This window comes from Chaetodon trifascialis, chromosome 11, assembly GCF_039877785.1.
Source record: "Chaetodon trifascialis isolate fChaTrf1 chromosome 11, fChaTrf1.hap1, whole genome shotgun sequence".
NCBI classification, from domain to species: Eukaryota; Metazoa; Chordata; class Actinopteri; order Chaetodontiformes; family Chaetodontidae; genus Chaetodon; species Chaetodon trifascialis.
Genome location: NC_092066.1, coordinates 22,386,360 through 22,407,710, shown reverse-complemented (window position 1 = coordinate 22,407,710; position 21,351 = coordinate 22,386,360). Strand labels below are relative to the sequence as shown.

Here is a 21,351-nt window from a genome sequence, read left to right as displayed (position 1 = left end):
ATCTGGGCTGCTACTGTATGTGATAACCAGGATCAGCAGTGTATCAATATCATGAGGTCGTCACTGCGAACACAACACAGGTCCCAGTCTCGTTTTGTGAGGCGCCAACGATCGATCCGGCTGTTTTGTGAGTTCCTTCTCTCTTCAGAGATCGGCAGTGAAAAAGAAAACCAATAGAAAGAGACATAATGCTGAAACGGGTCAGTGTAATCCCTATTTTGCTTTGTAATGCTCTTACAGCTGTGTGCAATGTTCATCAGAGGGATGGATGAGTGGAAAATTACTCAGGAAAACAACCTTGGTTGAATGCCGCAGGTGCAAGGTGTGGTGTTTCTGCCACTTCTGCTTTTCACTTGACATTTTAACTTGAACACAACAGCCAGTACACAGATCCTGTACTTCTGCAGCACTGCACTAATACAGGCTCAGTGCATTTCAGTCAATTCCTCTGAGACCTGAAACGAGTAGCTCTTCTATTTTTGGTGTGTCCCAACACTTCACTAACCCAAGAATAAAGGTGAGTGTGTCACCTGCAGTCCTTTCTTACCTCCCAGGGTAGCAGACACCAGGAAGTGGGTCCCGTACTTCTTGATGAGGTTTTCGTTGATTTGCTGCAGGGTTGGTCGTCGCCCCAGTAACCGCAGGTTGCGTAGGAACTCTGGTGCTAAGGGCAACGGAGCTTTGAAGAAATCTCTCTTCTCAGTTGCCAGGCTGTTCACCTTCCAGTGGCTGAACTCCCTGAAATTATGAATACATTAAAAGGTGAATACACACTTGGCTCGACATGTGTTTGAGAAGGAGAGCATAACATTACATACGGACAAATTCAACACAAAAGAACTGAAAAGGTACTTCAGCAAGTCAGAAAAAGGGACGTTAAAGGCGCAACTTGTGCATGTCAAATTGATTGTGACTCAAACTGTAACAAATTCAGTGGGAGAGGAAGTATTCAGAGCTTTTATATAGGTAAGCATGACAATACCACAGTGTAGAAATACTCTGTTACAAGTAAAAATCCTTAAAAGTACTCCAGTATTAACAAAATGTGCTTAACGTACCAAAAGTAAAGTACTCATCTTAACCCATGTTGTAGTAAGGAAGTATGTATTATTAGATTGTAAATTTGGGCGTACTAATTCTAAATCATCTTAATGTTGCAGTCTGTAGAGGTTGGACCAATTTGAATTACTTTGTGTACTGCTCAGTAGCTTAATCGACTATAATCCAACGGGATTTATTTGTTGATTATTTTGTATAAGTAAGTATTTTGTTAAAATTATTAAATGTACTTTGTTACTTTCCACCCTTGCAAATTTATAGCTATGCTTTCGCTTATGCCGTCCTGAATTACGCTGTAAATTCAAACACAATTTCACGCACTTCTTTGTCACATACAGTATGAGCGTCTCCATTAGCCACATCACAAGTGTGACTGCAGTCTGTCTTGGTTTTACATGCTAATCAGGATCTGCTCAACTCCAGCCCAGAGAGGTAATACACCTGAAGCCCTTAGGTAACTGGCAAAGACACCAGAAGAAGAACTTTAGCTACACGCACACATGGATGAATTGTGTGGATGGACTGCATGGACTAGCATCGAAAACAGGTTCCTGGGGTTGTTGGTATCATTTACGCTTTTTTTTTGTTTGATACCTGACAGGAATCCAATGCATGAAGTGGATGAAGTGTAAATGTATGAGGTTGCTTTTTGGTAATTGTTAAGTATTTTACTTTCTTGAAGATCAACCTGGAAGTGATTTTTCCAATTCCAATTCCAATTAGTCATTTGGCAGACACTTTTATACAAAATGAAGTACATGTGAATTCACACACCCATGGCACAGCATCGAGGGCAGTTTTGGGGTTCAGTTTCTTGCCTAAGGATACCTCGGCATGTGGACTGCCGACTGACCTCTTGATCGGTGGATGACCGCTCTACCTGCTGACACAGTGATTGGCCTTTCGCTGCTATTGCTTGAAGTTGTCACAGTCTTTGCTCTGTCAGTGCTTTAAAATGAGTGCCTCCTCCTCATTTGTGCTGCAAAATAATCCAACACTTTTTGTCACCATATTTTCATCATGATATCCAAAATGCTGCAAAACAAAAAGGAATCCCATCTATTATAGAAGACATGGACAACACTGACGGACTGCTTAGTACGTCTTGGATTGTTTTTAGTTCCAGATTTGTTGAGTATTTATGGCAGCAGCACAATGTACAAGGTTTTGTCTCAAAATAAGATATAAAAACACCTGACACACCCCATACTTAGTGGGATGAGTTTAATGGTAGATTTGGTGTTTTCATGGGATTTGCTGACAGTGACAAAAATATAAATCATCTGCAGCTGTAAGGACTGTCTGTGACCTCATTGTTCCTGGTTACAGTATGTGATAATTTAAATAACTGGACTTGTGTTGTACCCGCTTCCTTAGCTGTCCAGACAAATGCCGGGCATGTAGCAGAGCCCTTATTTCAATTCAACCGGTCACAGTGACGGAGGAAGCATTCAAGGAGAGAGAGATGGTCCTGGAAAATTCATCCATTTCAAGTAGCTGATAATCATTTCATCACCTCAGTCCTGCCACAGCAGAACCCCAAGGTATGTGAAGATTATGCAAATACCGGCAGAAAAGTACAGATCCAACTCATCTGCATAAATTTGCTGGCAAAACAAGAGGCGTTGAATATTAGCACGTTATGTATGCATTCTCTCTGAACAAAATACCAGCGATGACGCACTGTTTTCCCATGAGTACTCTCTCTCTCTCTCTCTCTCACACACACACACACACACACACACACACACACACACACACACACACACACACACACACACACACACACACACACTCACTCAGGAACATACACAGAAGGTACATACACTCTATCACTGTCTGCTTCCACTGGCTGCTCTTACATTCCATTTTTGCAGTCAATGGTTTACTATTAGACAGTGCAGTACTCTAATTATGCTGTTGACAGCATTGTGACTACACTAGGATAAGCAGAATAGGCCATTCCCCTTAATAATACACAATCCATATGCTTAAGGTCATTCAGATGGTACCACGGTACAGACAGCAACGGGCTATAATTAGTTTGTAGTTGCTGCATTGCATATTAGTCTTCAAAGGAAAGCTCAGATTTGTAAGCATTTAGCACAGCCCATGACAAAGCTTTCCTCTGAAGGAATGGCCCCGGGAGCATATGGTCAAACTACTGTTTCATTAGGAGGTTCATTCTCACATAATGCACCAATTAATGTCTGTAGCTTGGCCACAGTCACAGTACAATTTCTACAAGCTATCATTAACTCTGGCCACATTGTTCTTTTATGAAAGCAGGGCAACTCAGGGAAGCTGAGTCTGAGGGCGCAGTTTGGAGCTGCGAGCAAAATGTGGAGAAAAAAAAAAAGACAAATAGACTGAAAACACAAGAAGAGCTTCTTTTGCTTTCTCAGCGCCTGTGTGCTCGCTGCTCCACAGTGTGTAGCCTTGATTTATTCATATCATCTTGCATTCTGTAAATATCTATTTTAATTATCATTAATAAGGAAAAGAAAGAGTGAAAGGACTGAAAGAAGTACTCAGATTCACTATACAAGCAGTCACACCACAATGTAAAAATATTCTGTTACGAGTTGAAGCCCTGCATTCATTGACGGAAATAAAAAAGTGGGTTATTAGTTAACATTACTCCATGCATTAAGCATATAAATGGATCGTGCCTTTAAGTATTGTCATGGTACTTCTGTGCTTTAACAGACCAGACCCGCCCTTAGCTGGCTAACCCTGACCCTAATTCACCTTATTTCTGCACAGACATGAAAATTACATGGAAAATACTGGTTAATTATGTTACAGTTGAATTGTATTACAGGCTGTAATATAACTTGAAATCATTCTGTGTAACTGATCTGAAAAAATAAACAAATGATAGACAAAATATTTGTTTGATCAAACATTGATGTCACAGTGTTCTGCTCCCTCTGTTACATGCACCATCTGCCTTGTTCTTTTTAGTTAAGTTTAATGGGTGTTGTAATATGCCCACTCATGTAGAAGGTGAACACCACTATCTTATAAAAACCTTCTCAACACCCACTCCTGCCATATGAGTAATTATTGTTATGTTTTTCAGGAGTATGTACCATATAGGATGTAGCCTTTTATTAGTCATCCCAAGAACTCCTGTGTCGCAGTAGCTCTTTGTTCATGCTGCTTTATCCTTTGCAGCGACCCTGCCTCATGATGACAACTGCGAATATAACCCGTGCTTGTTTTTCAGAATGCCTGAATTCATGTTACACACGTTGGACACAAAAGCAGGAAATTATTCCCTATTGTAATCTATGGAAAGCCAATACAATGGCTCTGCAAGAAATACCACTTTTGTGAGGCTCATGCTGCTCATTTTACTATGATTATGTTATTGAGAAAGGGTTTGGCAGGATTTTCACTCATTTCCATCCTGCTGGCAAACTGGGCACTGCCCAACCCGGAATGCACTGACTTGTGCATCCCCAGAGTCTGGGGAGCAAACTGGGGATCCGCGTCTTGCCGAAGGACTGGGGGAGAGGAGGATATAGAGGTTTTATCCTCCTCTCCCCCAGTCCTTCGGCAAGACCCTGTGATCAGTAGCTGTCATGCTCTACCTCCTGAGCCCTTTTTTCTATTACTCTTTAGTAAGTGAATGCAGTGCATTGACACAATTGCCTGAATAAACAATGGCTGATGTGTTCTAATTTAATGTTTTCATAGAGACATACCTTCAAATGTTGTTGCTAAAGCAGGATTTCTCCAAATCCAGGTCTCGATATGTAAAACCATGTCAATAAAAGAGACAAAGTAGCCCTGACAGAGATATGATTGCACAAAACGAACAATGAACATGAGATAAATCCTGCATATATCTCATGATAGACAGAAACAGAAACCTTTGTCAAATTTTGAAGAATCTTGATCACAGATACATTAGCATGTCACCGTAGAAGTGGCTTAATCCTCCCAGACTAGTTTATGAAATTGCACAGCATCACTCAATAACTGACAGCTGTGGTCACTTAGAATCAAGAGCAACTCCAAACAACAAAGCCATCATCTTCACCACCTACTCCATCTGTTGTTCAGAGATACAAGCCATTATATAAGCACCAATGTTTATCATTGACTCAACACCTCATCCTACACGAACTGTCTCACTTCTTTTCTCGAAAATTCCAGAAACCCAAGTCAAAGTCAGTCAACAACAGGTCTGTGGCACTGCCTGAATACTGTGTGTGCTGTATTTCTGGTCTGTACAAAACACCAAGCAAGCAAGCAAGCAAGCAAGCAAGCAAGCAGCATGAGAAACAAGACCGAAGACATCAGGGACATTCTGACATATGCGGGGTTTTACAACTTAAAGTGAACAAAATGACCAAAGTCGTTTCAACTACAATGCTTGAATTTCTATTTCACAGATACAACGCTGAGGACAAATATAGCTATTCTAATCCCAGCAGCAGTTACATGACAAATATCCTAAACCAAAGGTCAATCTCATTTGAATGCGGCAAACTCTAACAATTAGTCTGCAGCTATCACATGCATCAGCAGGCATTAGTTTTAGCTTAGTATTTAGTCCAGAGAGTCACAGGATGGCAGCCAGTAGTTGCACGCTGATTAACTGGAGCTGATTTAGACTGATGTGTTTTCTGAGCCGCTCTACAGTGACTGAGCACGGGGACGGGGAGCTGACGGCGACGGGCTGAAAAGCAAAGAAGAGCAGTGCATCATTTACTTTCCTCCTCGCTTCGCTCTCTAAGAGTTAACGGTGAGACTGTTGGCTGACTATTTGGCTAATGATGATAGATGGTGTTAATTAAAAGGTTTTAGCACAGTGCTGATTGCACCTGCAGCTCCGGCACTTGGTTTCACTGAAGCAGAGCATTTTTTTTTCTTTCTTTAATAGGAAAAAATAAGAGAAAAACTCTGCCTATGCAGAAAATTTCCCTTGGATGCTCCCTGTGGCAGCGCGTTGGAAAATAATACCTGACGTTATTAGCTGTCAGATAGAGAGGGGGCAACGGGCGGCTCGCAGGGTAAATGTATTTTGCCAACACTTCACATCAGTGCAGCTGTGAGGAGAGGGAACCCTCTTCTCTGAAAATGTTTCACTGTACTTTATGTGTACGAGTGCTGGTAAGGTGGTATGTTGAATCTATGTAACATTGGGCCTTGTATTTGAAATGTTCATATGCCTATATCTGATCGAACTTGTGCATGTGAACCAATAAAAAAAATGATACACACACATGCTTACTGCGCCTTGAAGGTTGCAGACATAAGATATTCCAATCGATTCATCCTTTTGTAAAACATCTTCAAACATTTCTCAAAAAGCTTCTGTTTCAGCTGAATGCAAAAACATCCTGATGATTTCCTTGCATCTGCTGGGAAAATTAAGTCTCTATTTTTGGCACACTTTAATCAGGAGCTTACAAGCACAGAAATGATTTGTTGCTATAGCTGCTTTACCTGACCTTGATGTTCTCAATCACATTCAGGCATCATATCCTGTGATTAAGACCTGTTAAAGTCACTTAAACCTGCGGTTTAAGGTTTTGTGTCATAAACTGTGATAAAAAAATATTGATTATGGCCTCTTAAAGACAAAGTCAAATGAAAGATAATAATAATCTAAACTGGAGTGGTCCTGTGTTAATTATTCTGTTATCTTTTGCTTTCTGTTAAATGTAAAGAATAAACTTGTGCTGTAATTTATTTATTTATTTGTCCCTCATCCTCGACCCCCTGATTTTCAAAAGGGTCTAGTAAGGTGTGCATGGAGGCCAACCATTCTCTACCGCTACATATCATGATGTGGTTACTACGCCAGGCCCATCAAAAATCATTCTCTTAATCATACACATCCCACATATTTCCCTTTCTAAGTGAAAGGGAAATATGTGGGGTGACAAGAATGCTCTTACTGCTGTTTCACGGTGAATTTATTACTACACTTAACAGCTTACAGGTGTTTTCTATGTTTATTTTAAATCACGCTGCTCCTATTTTCACTTCTACCCATGTGATGTAGGTGTTCATTCAACAGTGAGCACACCTGTGGTGCACCAACGCCTGGCAGGCTGCGGGCACTCCAAACATCTGCATAGAAGAAGTCATAGTCAGGATCAAGGAGGGCATCCAATACAGCCTTTTCTTAAAAACAGTGGAAAAAAGTGGTGGAGGAGGTGTGTACATCCTTTACTTGAATAAAAGCACCAATACTGTAATAATACTTCACTACAAGAAAAAGTCATGCATTCAAAATCTTACTAAAGTAAAAGTATGTAAGTATTATCAGCAAAATCTGCTTAGACTATCAAAAGTAAAAGTACTTATTGTGTAGTAAAATGGTCCTCACTTCATAAAGTGTTGGCTCGTTTAACCTACACCAATGCATCATATTATATAAGATCATCGTATGTTTGTATGGTCACTGTCCCATGAGAAACACAAATCTCTAAAAAGTTCAGCTTTACAACGATTTGTTTTCCAGCTCTTCCAGAGGGAGAGAGGTTTTAAATGGTTTATTTTGTTTAAGAAGTAGGAATGTCTCAACTCATAAAGAAACAATTCAATTCATCAGAACAATTCATACTTAGTCTCTCTGGACAGGAAGGGTATGAAAAAATGTAATCTGAAAGTAACTAGTAACTAAAGCTGTCAGACAAATATAGTGGTGTGAAAACAACGTTTGCCTCTGAGATGTAGTGGAGTATAAGTATAAAGTTGCATGAAATGAAAACAAATAAAGACCAAGTACCCAAAATTTGTTCTTAAGTGCAGCAGTTGAGTAAATATACTTAGTTACATTCCACCACTGGATCTTAATACTGCTCAAGCCACCTTTAATTATTATCATTCTTACTCTTATTCTTATTAATAGTAGTAGCTGTTAGGATTAGAATTAGTATTGTTGTGAACGGTTGTGAATGAGGCCCATTGTCTTCATGTTTTCAGGTGGGTAGACCAGGATATGAGGTTGAGAGTTGAGGAGAAAAAGTAGGAGAGAAAGGCAGAGAGAGAGAAGGTGAGGGAAAGACAAGAAAGAGAGAACGGCAAGTTGAGCTCACAGTGTGCACTTCTGCACCTTACCACACAGCACATCACAAACCTGTTTGTTCCAAGCTTCGAGTCATGATCAGAGGTTTGCGGTGTTGAAAGTGAACAGTCGAAACTTTATAATGGGCAGTTTCACCTGAATCAGGTACAGTCTTACCTATTAATACGAAGTGACCCAAAAACCACTTTGGACTATTTCTGGAGTAGGTGGTTGGTGGAGTAAACAACCTCCAAGTTTCTCCAGGAAATTTGTGCTTCACTGTTCACAACCAGTCCTCCATGGAAATGAGCCTTGATCTGTCCGAAGGAGGGGTGATATGTTCAAAACAAATCATTGGGGTGGGAGTGCAATTGTAATAGTATTTACTATCTTATCTTACCACTAAATTCTAATGTAGCTTTATGTAGGCCTACCTTGACTCATTGCTCATTTACTGCAAATCACATGCACTTTCCACAACAGTTTGCAAACCATGCTGCTTCATGTATTTAGCACATTAAATATATTGCCATTGTTGTCCGCTGGTAACCATTAAAAATACTAATTTGCACAATGTGCAGGGGCAGAGGGAACTGTTGTTGAGTAGAATGGATTCATGTAAAGCAGTTTTTATCATATAATTGACTCCTTTCAATTCTGGGGTTTTAGATGATTTCCAATACCTGAGTATTGTTCTGGTTGCCGTTATGACCCTAACCATAACAACCTGAAATTCCTGACTTGATATGTAACATGCGTGTAATCTGTCTCTAGTAAACACTCTTGGGAACATTGGCAACATCTTACCAAACCATTAATCAATGTGACTTAAAAATGCTGAGCTTTGAGGAAACAGAGATCTGGACCATGGACCATATGACTCTGCCTCAGTGTATAGCTCCAAATTAGAGATAATTGGACTCATGATCCAGTGAATGATGGGTTAGCAAGCCCTGCCAGTTGTGACTACATCACCAAGCTTATGGCACCAAGTGTTTTGTGAAGGCGCTCAATGAATTAAGCCACTTTCTGGTTTGAAACAGAGTCTAAATCAGATGTATTCAAAAGAAAAATCAGTGCAGACAGGATATTGATTTTGATGGATTGCAGAACTAAATCAAGTTTCAAGAGTCTGCTAATTAGTTTTAGCACTTTGTGAAAATGCATGAAAACCAGTGGCTGTCTGGAAAATACATGAAAAAATCCAAATTGCGGAGCATACTCAAAAATTTGCAGTTAGGAAGCTAAAAGCAGCTTGGTAGTGAAGTGGTTATGACAAGAGAGTTTGATGAAGAAGGGCATTTTTATACCTATAATCACTTAATAAACATTAAATTTCCTCAACAGGCCTGTGTCTGAAGCAGGCTTGTGTTAGAGGCAGGCCTTTATTTGCACTTGCCTCTGTCTCATAAATATAATTGCTATTGGTATCTATTAATTGTACATTATGCTCTTAATGTTAAAATGTTACCAAATAATGCTGCAAGTTGCTGTAACTATAATTCAAAAATACTTAACACACTTCAAATTCAGTATTGTGCTGTAGCTACCATCAGAAACATAAGCTGTAAGTTGTAACCATAAGTGCTGTTGCTCCCGTAATTTTTCGTGTTGACAAACACCCCTCCAACACTATTGTACATAACCAATTTTCTTTTGTCAGTTTCAGTGTGGTCTACTAGGAGCAGTGTTGATAGTAAAATCACGAGCAGCAGGAAGGAAGGACCTGCAGTACCTCTCCTTCACACACAACGACACAGCCTGCCACTGAAGGAGCTGCCCAGTACTGTCAGAGTGTCCTGTACGGGGTGGGACATGCTTTCCATCAGGGACGATAGTTCATCCTTCAAATAACAAAATCGAAAGAACGGCGTCTTTTTAAAAGCTTGACGTCACTAAATCTTTCAAATAGTTTCAAAGTTGATTTTTGATTGACTGCACAGCAAAACAGTATACATTGTTAGGTCTATGATTTGGTCATTTCTGAATCCCAGGTTTTTCACAGAAGTAGGAGCTGATTTCAGTGCTACAACTACTTGTGAATTATTGTAAGATGGAAACATGTAGAACCTCAACATTAGGACTGACACACCCATTACTTTTAGGAGTTTCTCATACGTCAGTCACTTAAGAGTTAACAAGTTCATGAATATGGACCCTGAAACTTTAAGTTGCCATATAACATTTGTCAAGCTGTCTCGTCAACCACTCAACCAAAGGTTATTACTCTCAAATGTACCAATAAATGAAGTTCTACTGCTCTGGAACAAGTGCTGCTTTACTTTTTCAGCCTCAGAGCTGAATCACAAAGTCAATTCTCTTGTCCTGGGATCTGAGTTCATTAAAACTCTCCTCTCTTTTGGGAACCCACTAGAAATAGACCCTCCACCCAGCCTGGAGGGTGGAAGACAGTGCATGATTTTTTAATGATATCTGAGTTGCTCCCACCAGAGTCATTACACATCTCCTGAAAGGAATTAAACTGGAAGCTGACTGCAAGGGACCCTCCAAACGATCAGATTCTGACAGCTAATGGGAGCTGTGACATGAAGGGAAAGCTAAGGATTATTTGTGGACAAAATTATATATCACTCCAGCAAATTTATGACTGATTCAATAGTATTTGAGGTAAGCACATTTAAGTTTGTTGAGTAAGTTTCAAGTATGCAGCAGTCCAGGTTTGGAGTTTATATTATGGAGGGGAAGTCAAACCAATTTAATGTCTGGTAATGTTAAATTGGCACGGTCTGTCCTAAATCTGTACAAGACATCACCTGCCTACTTACGCGGTTGGCGTATCTAGGTTGAGTGTCTCTGTCAGCTATTTTTAAAATTTGTCATGCTTCAGCTGAATCTTGTTGGCTTAAGACACCACACTTTATACAATATATGTCAATGACACTGCTGAGATTTGACATGATTGCAGCAAATTGGAGGAGCCATTTTTAGTTTGGGGCTTCAGTAAGTAGCATAACTCAGTCATGAAAAGTAACTACAGTGTCCTTTAGTGGGGGGGCTCTGGCTCAGGAGGTAAAGAAGTCGTCTACCTATCAGAGGGTCGGTGGTTCGATCCCTGGCCTCGGTAGTCCACATGCCGAAGTATCCTTGGGCAAGATACTGAACCCCAAAAACTGCCCCCGATACCGTGCCATCAATGACGCTCATAACGAGCAGGTGGCTTAGCTACCGTATGAATGTGTGCGTGAACAGGTGAATGCAGACTTCAGTTGTAAAAGCGCTTTGAGTGGTCTTCAGACTCGAAAAGTGCTATACAAATACAGTCCATTTACAATTTTACAATTTGAAGGTACTTGCACTGAACTTCAGTACTCTATTAAATATACATTTGTACTCTTTATTCCACTATATTTATTTGACAGATACAGCCAGTAGTTTCTTATACATAAAGTTTATAATGTATTAGCATTTAAGAAATGATGCAATGTTAAAAAGTAAAATGTATCATCCGACAATATATATAGTTTTTCGTAGGAGCTCCATGTCGACCAGCTACAACATTAAAATGTTGCTTACGCATTAATGCATCAGTGCAATGCACGCATAATGATAATCTAATAATATTACATGTAATAATATACTGAAAGGGGCCACTCTGCCTTCCTTATCAGAATTTTTATGTTTGATACTTCTATTGTACTATAGGGTAAAGGGTTGTAAATTCCAAATAATTTGATACGTATGTTTTTTTGGAGAGAGTCATAATTATATGCATGTATTATAGATAATGTTCAGTTTTGACACTCCTAATTAATTCATTCCAATTAACTGTGAAACTTGCATAACACGGAGTATGCACTGACCTATTGCAAAGCAAAACATTTGAAAGTTGTGTACAGACAAGCTTACAACTCATCACATATAAGGCTCCAATAATATTTGACGAACTAATAAATATTTACTTGGATTCAAAGTGATCAGGTCTTTCAAGGAAATTTCTGCATCTAAAGCAGCTAGTCAATATTATTTTGATAACACTGTTAGAAAAGACAATGACAAAATAATGAGACAATGTAAAACGGGGCGCTTGTCGTAACAAACCTATTATTATATCATCACCTGTGTGTGCAGCTCCCCTTGGTTTTACGGTGCATTATAATGACTTTCACATCATTGTTTAGCTGTCTGGTTAATAGCCTACTGGTTTGGTCACATATATGAGGAGAGAACAAATATACATGAAATTAAAAGATGCATGTCAAGGGCATTAATATGTTTTTATGTGTATACATTTCTCTGAAGCAGCTGAAGTACAAGTTTCTTATTCTGGCTGAAAAGGCTATTTTCTCTCTAAAGAATTTAATAGAAAGGTACAGCAGTGTGAAGGGCCCACAACACTGACGTCTGCAGACTGGCTTCATTCGTAGATTCATAGTGAAACAATATAAGCTTGATATGGTATTGACTCAATAGCATCAAGCTCATTTCAGTGCTGCTTTAAGAGAGGCTTTTTGAACACATTTTGCAGAGGAGGAATTTTAAAAAAAAAAACAAAAACAAGTTAACCCCAAGGATGCGTGACGTGCTCTGAATCTGCTCGCCAACCTGCCTGCCTTCCTGTATTAGTATCATACTGGAGAAATCAAGGAGCTGAACGCCTCACTTTCCCTGTTAAATTTCTCTTAGCTATTTTGAGAGCTGTGCTGTGGCCAATCTCCCTGTGTGTGTGTGTGTGTGTGTGTGTGTGTGTGTGTGTGTGTGTGTGTGTGTGTGTGTGTGTGTGTGTGTGTGTGCGCATGTTTGTGTGTGACAGGAGGCTGATGTGTCCTATTTCCCTTCGAAACCAAAAAACTAGGTTTTGGGTTTATTAATATTTGTATCCACTCCTCCAGCCCTCAGAAGAGAGACAGAGTCTATCACTTCAGCATGAGATACCCCTTTCTGCATTAAAATGAATTCATTTCAAATGAAAAGACTTCAACTTGATTTTTTCTCAGGCTGAATAATTGTTCTAAAGAAATTAAGATTAAATGTCTTGTGTGTCTTTGACATACAAAGTGCCCTGCTCTTGTTAATTTGTTATACCCTGTCTCTGTGCAGTACTTTCAAGTCATACATTTCTGAAAAGGCACAGCTATACGGGCAGTTGCATTATTCATATCACCTACTGCAAGCAGGAGATTACTTATTGATGTGAATAGGTATCCCCAAATCACACAGTGAGAAAGTTTTGAAAGTCTTATAGCTCTGGTGATACTATAGTGTGTGGTTATATAGATTGCAGGCACATGCAAATGCCCATGTACATCTTTAATGAAAAGAGAAAAGACCTGGGCAATTAGCACTAGTTTCTTTTACCCACGTGTGTCCATTTCAGCAATAGCAATGAACTGGTTAAATACTCACTGGGATATATTTGACAAGCAGTCTCAGCTCCATTGTGTGTCCATGCTTCATCACTGTCTGTGCCTCTCCAGCTGCTTTATTTTTCAATATCCGTAGTGGACTACACCTGTATCTGTTTATTTCACAAAAATATCTGTTTCCAGACTTTTATTGTAAGTGCACAATGCTGTTAGTTGCAATCTATACAGAGCTGTATTATCTGCCTTAATTTCTTTTTAGCAGCCTTTAATGAACACCATGGGCTCTGTTTTCGATTCCACCGCTGGCGCGGTCAGGTCTGCTTCACCGATGAGGCGTGGCGGCGCAGACTTTGGTATTTTCGTGCACTGCGCTGCCGGTGCATCTCCTCCCCCTTCTCACCTCACTCCCACCCAACGGCGCAACTCGGAAGGAGGGAGGGGAGAAGGCATGGAGTGGGTTTGACGCAGCTGAGTCAAATCTTCACCAATCACAGCAGCTCCTCGCCTCACCTTTAAAAACGCTGCTGGCGAGGCACATGGCAAGTTTCCAATATGACTGAGACCGCACAGGAAAGTGTCCAACGCCCAAACTTCTCCCAGGAGGAGACTGACTTCTAAATATGAGGTCCTTAGATGGTAAATCCTCCTCCTCCTCCTCCTCCTCCTCAAAGCAATGATGTTCTCCATCTTTGTACATAACGTACTTAAGCATTACTGTGATTACATTTGTATTTGGAATGAAATGATGTGGGTAATAGCGGACAATGATCATCACCACGGCTGTTTCTGGTTGGCACAGCGACGTTAATTGATTAGTTTGCATCCCTGTTTCACCTGTGTACATTCGGCCAGGTTGAGTGACCATTATGCGTGCCGAACTCACTTGCGATGTGGTCAGATGAGATACGGATCAAAATATCTAAATTTAGGTCTGACTGTATGTGCTGACTCAGATAGTTGCATTGAATTGCGGCTGTTGCTAATAATTGATCGCAGTAAAATGCCAGACACTGTGGAAACCTGACTGTGAGGTGTTGGTGATGTGAGCGCACGACTCCACCTGTTTACGAAAATCCACTTGCCCAGTGGCGCTCCGCTGGCACACAGAGTTGACCAGGTCTGGGGTGGCGAGCCTTCAGCACACTTTTACGCCACCGGCGTGGACCAAAATGGAACGAAAATCTAAATCCGCTGGCTGATTATGCCGACACTTCCCCCTACTGCGCCGCAACGCCCATCCTGGCGCACCTCTGAGCGCCTCGGTTTACCAAAATACCAAGTGCGCTGCACGAAAATACCACTGTGCAGAGTGTGGTGGTTAGTTCATACATGTCTGCAATAACAGCAGGACAGATGGGCGTGAAGACTGTAAAAGCCTTGGTCTAAAGTGTCTGTGATTTAAAAATGAGAAAAATATCAACAGAAATGGCCCATAACAACTCATCAGCTCATTCTACGTAACTTAAAAAATGAAGTAATATTGAGGATAGAGGTCAAAGTTAGAAACTATTCACATCCATGTTTTTAGCCTTTTTTTTTTTTTTCATACATTTTGGCAAATGTGCATCATTGAGAGTGATGTTGCTTTCACTCGTCACCGACTTTGAGACTGAATAATCGGAATTCCAAGAAAATTAGGCAGGATCTAAAGTTAAACCGAATCTTTTTCCTATGATATCTGAACAGATTCATCAGAGATCGACTGTTACCATGCAAAGGCTCAATCCCTCTCATTGTTGCTAGGCGTGCGTGATGTCTGTGCTTTGATTTGAGTTATGACTCTAAGAAGTGGTGTGATGTTTGTGGTAAATTCTGTCAAATGGGGAAGAAAATTGCTGGAAAAAAAGGATGTTCTTTGTCTCTATTGAGAGCATATTATGGGTTCATATCTGAATAATGTATGATAATGTTTTTGTTTACACCCCTACTATTTTCACTGTATTTGTGACTTTCTTTCTCTGGTCCATCCCCAATAGTCCACTTAATGTGCCCTCATTTCTTCTCTTCTCTCTTCTGCTACTGTGCCATTTAAACATACCCTGTCAGAAAACCTAAATTGCTTTGTAAGAAAATGAAATAATTCAGCCTGCAGACAAAACCAAAACTGAGAGATGTCTCTTTTTCTTATTTTGGAAGAGGGACAATTTCCACCAAATGAGACGAGGCACTGTTAGAGACACCAATGGATCGTTCTGCCCCCCATTCTGACCTCCACCACCACCACCAATTCCCTCCCTCCACATACTGAATCAAGACTGAACTGAAGAATTATGATTCAAATTGACTTTTGCTAAATGAAAAGAGGGAGAGCAGGAGTAGCAAGCATACAAATGCAGGTTATTTCATTTCCTATTGTACTGCCCTTGAGGCATGTCCCCGCAGAAAATCTGCTGAATCAAAGAGAATGAGTTTGTTTGTGGGTTTTTTTCCAGCTGGGATGAAATAATTGAATCACTACGTGTTAAAACACAGATCCGGTGGTACTTATTATCGCAGTGAGCTGTCAACTATGTCACGGTGTGGTGCCATTCTGCCATCACATTCAGATATTGCACGCAGACATGTGAACATATGTGGGCATGAGGACCAATTACAATCTAATTCCAGTGCACTAGTATGGGGTGAAGATTGTCTACTGCCCCTGAGCCTCCAAGGTCTCAGGATATGACTTGCAATTTGTCACAGTGCTTGCAATACATGTTTAAAGCATCCACCCAGGTTTAGAGTGAGATACGCAGATCTTTGGTTATACTTTAGCAAAGACAAAGCAGCATATTATATAAATGCATGATTGAAATTCGGGGATGTAAAACTCAATATTATTTTATTTCAACAATTAATCAAAGGACAACATATGAAGAGGCATGGCATGCTTTTAATGGCAACCCATGAAGAATTACTGGCTAACACCTCAGCTCTGCAGAGCTTGTTAGACTCTATGAGCTTATGGTTTTGGTTTTACAGCGCATCTAGTGTTCAGTCAAGCTGCCCTCATCAATCTTGTATCGAGCAGCAGCAGCAGGCAGCTGTTTTCAGCAGCGATGAACCCACAGTATACAAAACCTGTCCTCGGGACCAAGCAGCAGCTACCTGGTTTCTCACGTCATTTGATTCTGGAGGCATATAACAATCATACAACACTCTAAAACAGAAAACAGACAATGTAGTCTCTTGTGTTTTTTAAAGCAGCAATAATTGATTTCTTTTCCACTTGGGCAAACAGGCTGTGAATACAGCATTAACATATTATTAGCATATAAAGCTGTTGTGCTAGCAAACAGTTTGCCTATGTACACATTCAGCCGTCGAAGAGCAACATAAGCATTCATTTGGATAGGTCTAATCCTCACTTTCCTTTTACCTCTGTTTTGGTCTCCACCAACTTTTGGCTCTCTTGATTTTGACCCAAAAACAATAATGTCGCAGTCTGTAGAAATGAAACAATGAGCTGAGAGCAGAGCTTAGGGGAAGTGCAGAGTCAGGTAAATTCTCTGTGGTTTTGTCGAGGGAGTCCTCTCACAATATCCACTGCAATATAAAAATATTGATCAGTGCAGACTTAATCATATTTCATTTTAATTGAACAACTTGTGAGACAGAACCTGGCATGGCTATTTTGTATAAAGGTTATTATTTTGCTAAAAAGATGGTTCATGTTTGTTTCAGAAGTGTGGCTTTGGTGTCCTTGCCATAACTCAAACAACTAACAGCAAAAGCTAATTTGTTAATGGTGGAAAGAGTATAATTTCCGCAGGAGAATATGCTGAATATTTTATTCTCTTACCATCGAGCCACCTTAATCCATATGAGAGGAGATCTGTGTTGATGAAAATATTTATAGACTCCTCTGACTTGCCTTCAGTTATTACTGTGAGCTCAGAGCAATGATTTTAACGAGTAGCAGTGGGTGGGGCAGCGAGTGTTTTTTGCTCTTTCACCTCACAGGCTACATACCTTACCTTGTTGGTGAGGGTTGTTGGTGCTCAATGCAGCCTCAAAGGTATACCTGCAAACACCACTACAGGTTGAAAAAGCACTTCCACCTCCCACCTTAATCTGCATTTATAGTTCAATATTTTTTTTGAAGCACAGAGTTTGCTGAAGTAAAATAAAAATACAACATTATCAATATTTTTTTTAATCAAGGAAACTAATGAACTAACTGTTTGGATTCCATGCATTGTGACCAGCTGATGTCTAAAACTGCTTCAGGACATATTTCTTGATCTATATATGAATGTATGAAAACACAAACGGAGCACACAGGATTACCTCAAATCCATACTGATCACATTTCAAAAGTATCTATATTTGTTGAACGACATTATCATAACCTATGTGCATGCAGACATTGCTCTGCAATGGAGCAAACTGTGCCAGAAAATGCACCTTGCAGTGTCCTAGAAGCCTTAAAAAGTCTGTGTTGTGGCAGTTTGCTTGTTTCCATTAGTTTGCCAGTTCCCAGTGTGCTAAACATTAGGCTTACTGCCAAACAACACAATGTGGTAGAACTAACTGGTTCTTAGCACAACCTGGCCACCGTCTGCTCTTATCCATATGGTCAATTTGTCTTCCGTTCTCACACTGAAGGGAAAACAAGCCAGCATAAACACACACACAGACACACACACACACACGCACACATACACACATACACGCACACAAACACACACGCACACATGTCTATCGTTCTCTACCCGTTTCCAGAAGCAGCCCTGCCCTCCTGCCTGTTCTTTTTCTCTGCTTTTCACCAGTCTTTCTCTTTCTTGTTAATTCTTTTCTTCACTGTCTTCTCTCTCTCTCTCTCTCTCTCTCTCTCTTCTCTCTCTCTCTCTCTCTCTCTCTCTCTCTCTCAGGTAATATTTGGACACACATTCAGCCTTTCAGTTACCTCTGCATTCCGCTGTTCAGAAACTCTCTTTTGTCTGCTGATTCACAATCAGTTGCTAAGTAAGCCGTTTGGCTTGTGCTATCTCCACTGGAGAGTTTATTCCACCCAGAGATTTGTCAGTGGATCACGGGAGCGAAGGATAAGCCTGAACAAAGCAAACATAATGCAGCAAAATCATGATTTCAGCAATAAGTTAAGGCCACAGGGAAATGGGGAGAAAAGTCAGATCTGGAGAGTAAAATCATGCACTGCAGTTCAGTCCAAGGTAAGAAAAAGGACAATTGAAGTGCCATAGACTACCTCCTGACCCAAACTTGTGTTGCACTGCTGATCAACTGTGTAGAAATCATTATCATAATTGCTTTTGTTTGGCATACTTGCCAAATATTGCAACAAAATTTAAGACAGGATGTAAAAAAGTGATGTCAGTGGAATCAAGTAAAATATTAGCTGTTTGCCAGATCATGAGTCATCCTGCCTCGAGATGCAGCAGGGAGCAAAAAGCTGTCACCCGGCTTGTGTAACACTGCTAAAATAAATCACATGCCAACAAACACAATGTGAAATAAACAACAGGGGTTTGTCATGAGTTTTTCAGAGTATGGCTGCCGCATTGACCACACAGTCATGTTACTAAATGAAAGACTGCAACATTTCACTTGTTTTGCTTGGAAGAAAATGCAGAAAGAAATGCCTGATTCAACTGAACTAAACAATTTAACCCTGTACTTCTTAAAGGACAGGGCAGTCTAATTACATGGAAAAGAAATACTTCACAATGTGTGTAAGTGAAGAAAATGAGGCCAAAATGTTGCTGGATTTAAAACTAAAATTCAGATGCATGAGAGGCTGCCCAATTGAAACTGGCAGCTGACCGTGCACAAAGATAACTTTAGTGGAAATGATGAGTACAGACTTGACATACGCTGATCCTCCACCTCCAAACACAGTACACACAGTGAGTTCTGACTGTTCCTGGAGCTAGATCAGCACTGGCTTCCCAAATGGATAGCTCTAAAAACTTCTTAATGTGAGTTCTCAGAACAGGAATGAGGGGCTAGTTATAGCTTTGCTCCACTTCTAATGTGCTGAAAAGGTTAGTTCTGTCAGATCTCCTCGAACTGGTCGAACTTTGTGCTTATAAGTTCACTCTATGAGCTGGTTTGTATGACGTACCATCTGACAAACTTGACATAGGTATAAAAGGTGCTTACTCCTGTGTCAAGGCTGTGTGTTTGTCATTGATTGGTTGCTAAACGTAATGTAATAATGTAATGTGAGCTTGTCAGACAGATGCCAAACAGAAAAAGCGGAAGAAAACACCAAGACAAGTAAGTTGGTATGCTTTGGTGAGTAGCGACCAATTCCTTTTGCTGAGGCTGTGATGAGCAACGAATGATAACCCTCATCCCTGTAGTGTTCAGTGTATTTTGAAGTCAGGGGAGAGTATGAGCTTTCCTTTACTTTCAGGGGGAGCTCCATAATCCATATTTCATATTATTCCTGTCATATTCCAAAATACTGTATGTCCATCGGCAAGAGTTTGAAATTTATAAATCAGATAAATGGATCTTAGCAAAAGTAAAATCCGGAAGACTCATTACACCTCAGCTCTGCCTCTTGGCTTCCATCATCTACATATTTTCTCGCTTCCCTCAATTTAAAATTCATAAGGGAGCTCCCCTCTGGTTCAAACTACCTTCCCAAACCTTTACACCCACTGCATGAGGCCAATCACTAATCAGCAGGCTTTATTAAGCCAGTTAGCTGCTGCTGTCCTGTGCTGCCTGCTGCTTCTGCCCTGCCAACATTTCTCCACCACCTATTTTTCACGATGTTTTTACACTTGGAACAAGTGAAGAATTCTTGTCCCGACCTGAGGCTGTTACACCCCAGAGCAGGTCTCTATGGTTTGTCTGATCAAGTGTCAAAGTTGTTGTTGAACTCTGGTATGGTCAAACAAAGTGCTCTGAGGCTCAACTCAGAACAGGGGTGAGGGCTTCATTCCAGTGAATCCACAGCAGATGTGATGCCCCACACACCACACATTGCTCTATGAAGAACATGGAGGCTTCACGGAGTCCAATTCACCTTTCAACAGCACCTCTATGTGCCCTGCATGAAGGGAAACATTGTCATTTTTATAATATCACACAGTGTTGGGAGCTGTTCTGTAACAATGGGAACTCATTAACAGTGCACCCTCTTCTCAGAAATATTGTAGCCATGCTATTATTTGAAATAGCCTCAATAAAAAATAATAGGATATACAGTATAACCACATAAAAAATTTTAACCTGCTGTAATTAAGTTGAGATATCCTTCATTATGCTGTTGACATCCAGCCAGGGGAACATGAGTGTGTTCAAACAAGTTACAATCCACTCTGACTGAGAATCCTCGTCATGCACATCGTCTTACGCTTCGCATAAACACAGATGCATTTGATTCATGCTTTCTGACGTTGTTCTGGCAGAATCATCACTGTTGCACAGCTGCATTTCTCCCGCTACAATCAAGTGTAAAGTTGTGAGGACATTAGTCTCTGCAGGGACTGCATGCGTTTACCTCTGTTCATATCTCTGGCTGATTGCTATTTCCTGTCAGCTCCCAACAGGTAAGAAGTCCTCTGGAGCATTTCCCAGTATCAGCAGAGATAGATAGAGTGATTTCCTAAGTTAAGAAGCTGATAAAATACTTCTAATCCGAGTAATAAATGTAGGACCAAATATGCAACATTGTGAGAGTTTTTGACCAGTTAGGGGTTATTTACTACTCTGAGATGCTTAATAAATAGAGGCAGTGAGCTATCTATGTCATAAGATAACCGCACTACTTTAAACTTTAAGGAGGACGGTCTTCTTGCAGAAAACACAACCACCATTTACGGGTGTATAGACAAAATATGTTGGGTGGAGGTGGATTGTTTTATTCAGAAAACCTAATGTTTTGATGATGAAAAAAGAGAAAAACATTACCCGGATTTCCATCCCATCAGTGTTCTATCTCTCTCTTTTTGATGTTTTGTTGTCTCTACGTAGCTC

General features: G+C 40.4%; 1 protein-coding gene across 3 annotated transcripts in view; it reads right to left on the bottom strand.

Moving 5' to 3' along the window:
* The window catches only part of brinp2 (bone morphogenetic protein/retinoic acid inducible neural-specific 2), a 226,834-nt gene that overhangs the window by 92,496 nt on the left and 112,987 nt on the right, over positions 1–21,351 (bottom strand). For all 3 annotated transcript variants that reach the window (XM_070973808.1, XM_070973809.1, XM_070973810.1), the window contains one exon: positions 548–738. In XM_070973808.1, coding sequence (XP_070829909.1) covers positions 548–738 — 191 coding nt within the window. The remainder of the gene's footprint in view (positions 1–547; positions 739–21,351) is intronic.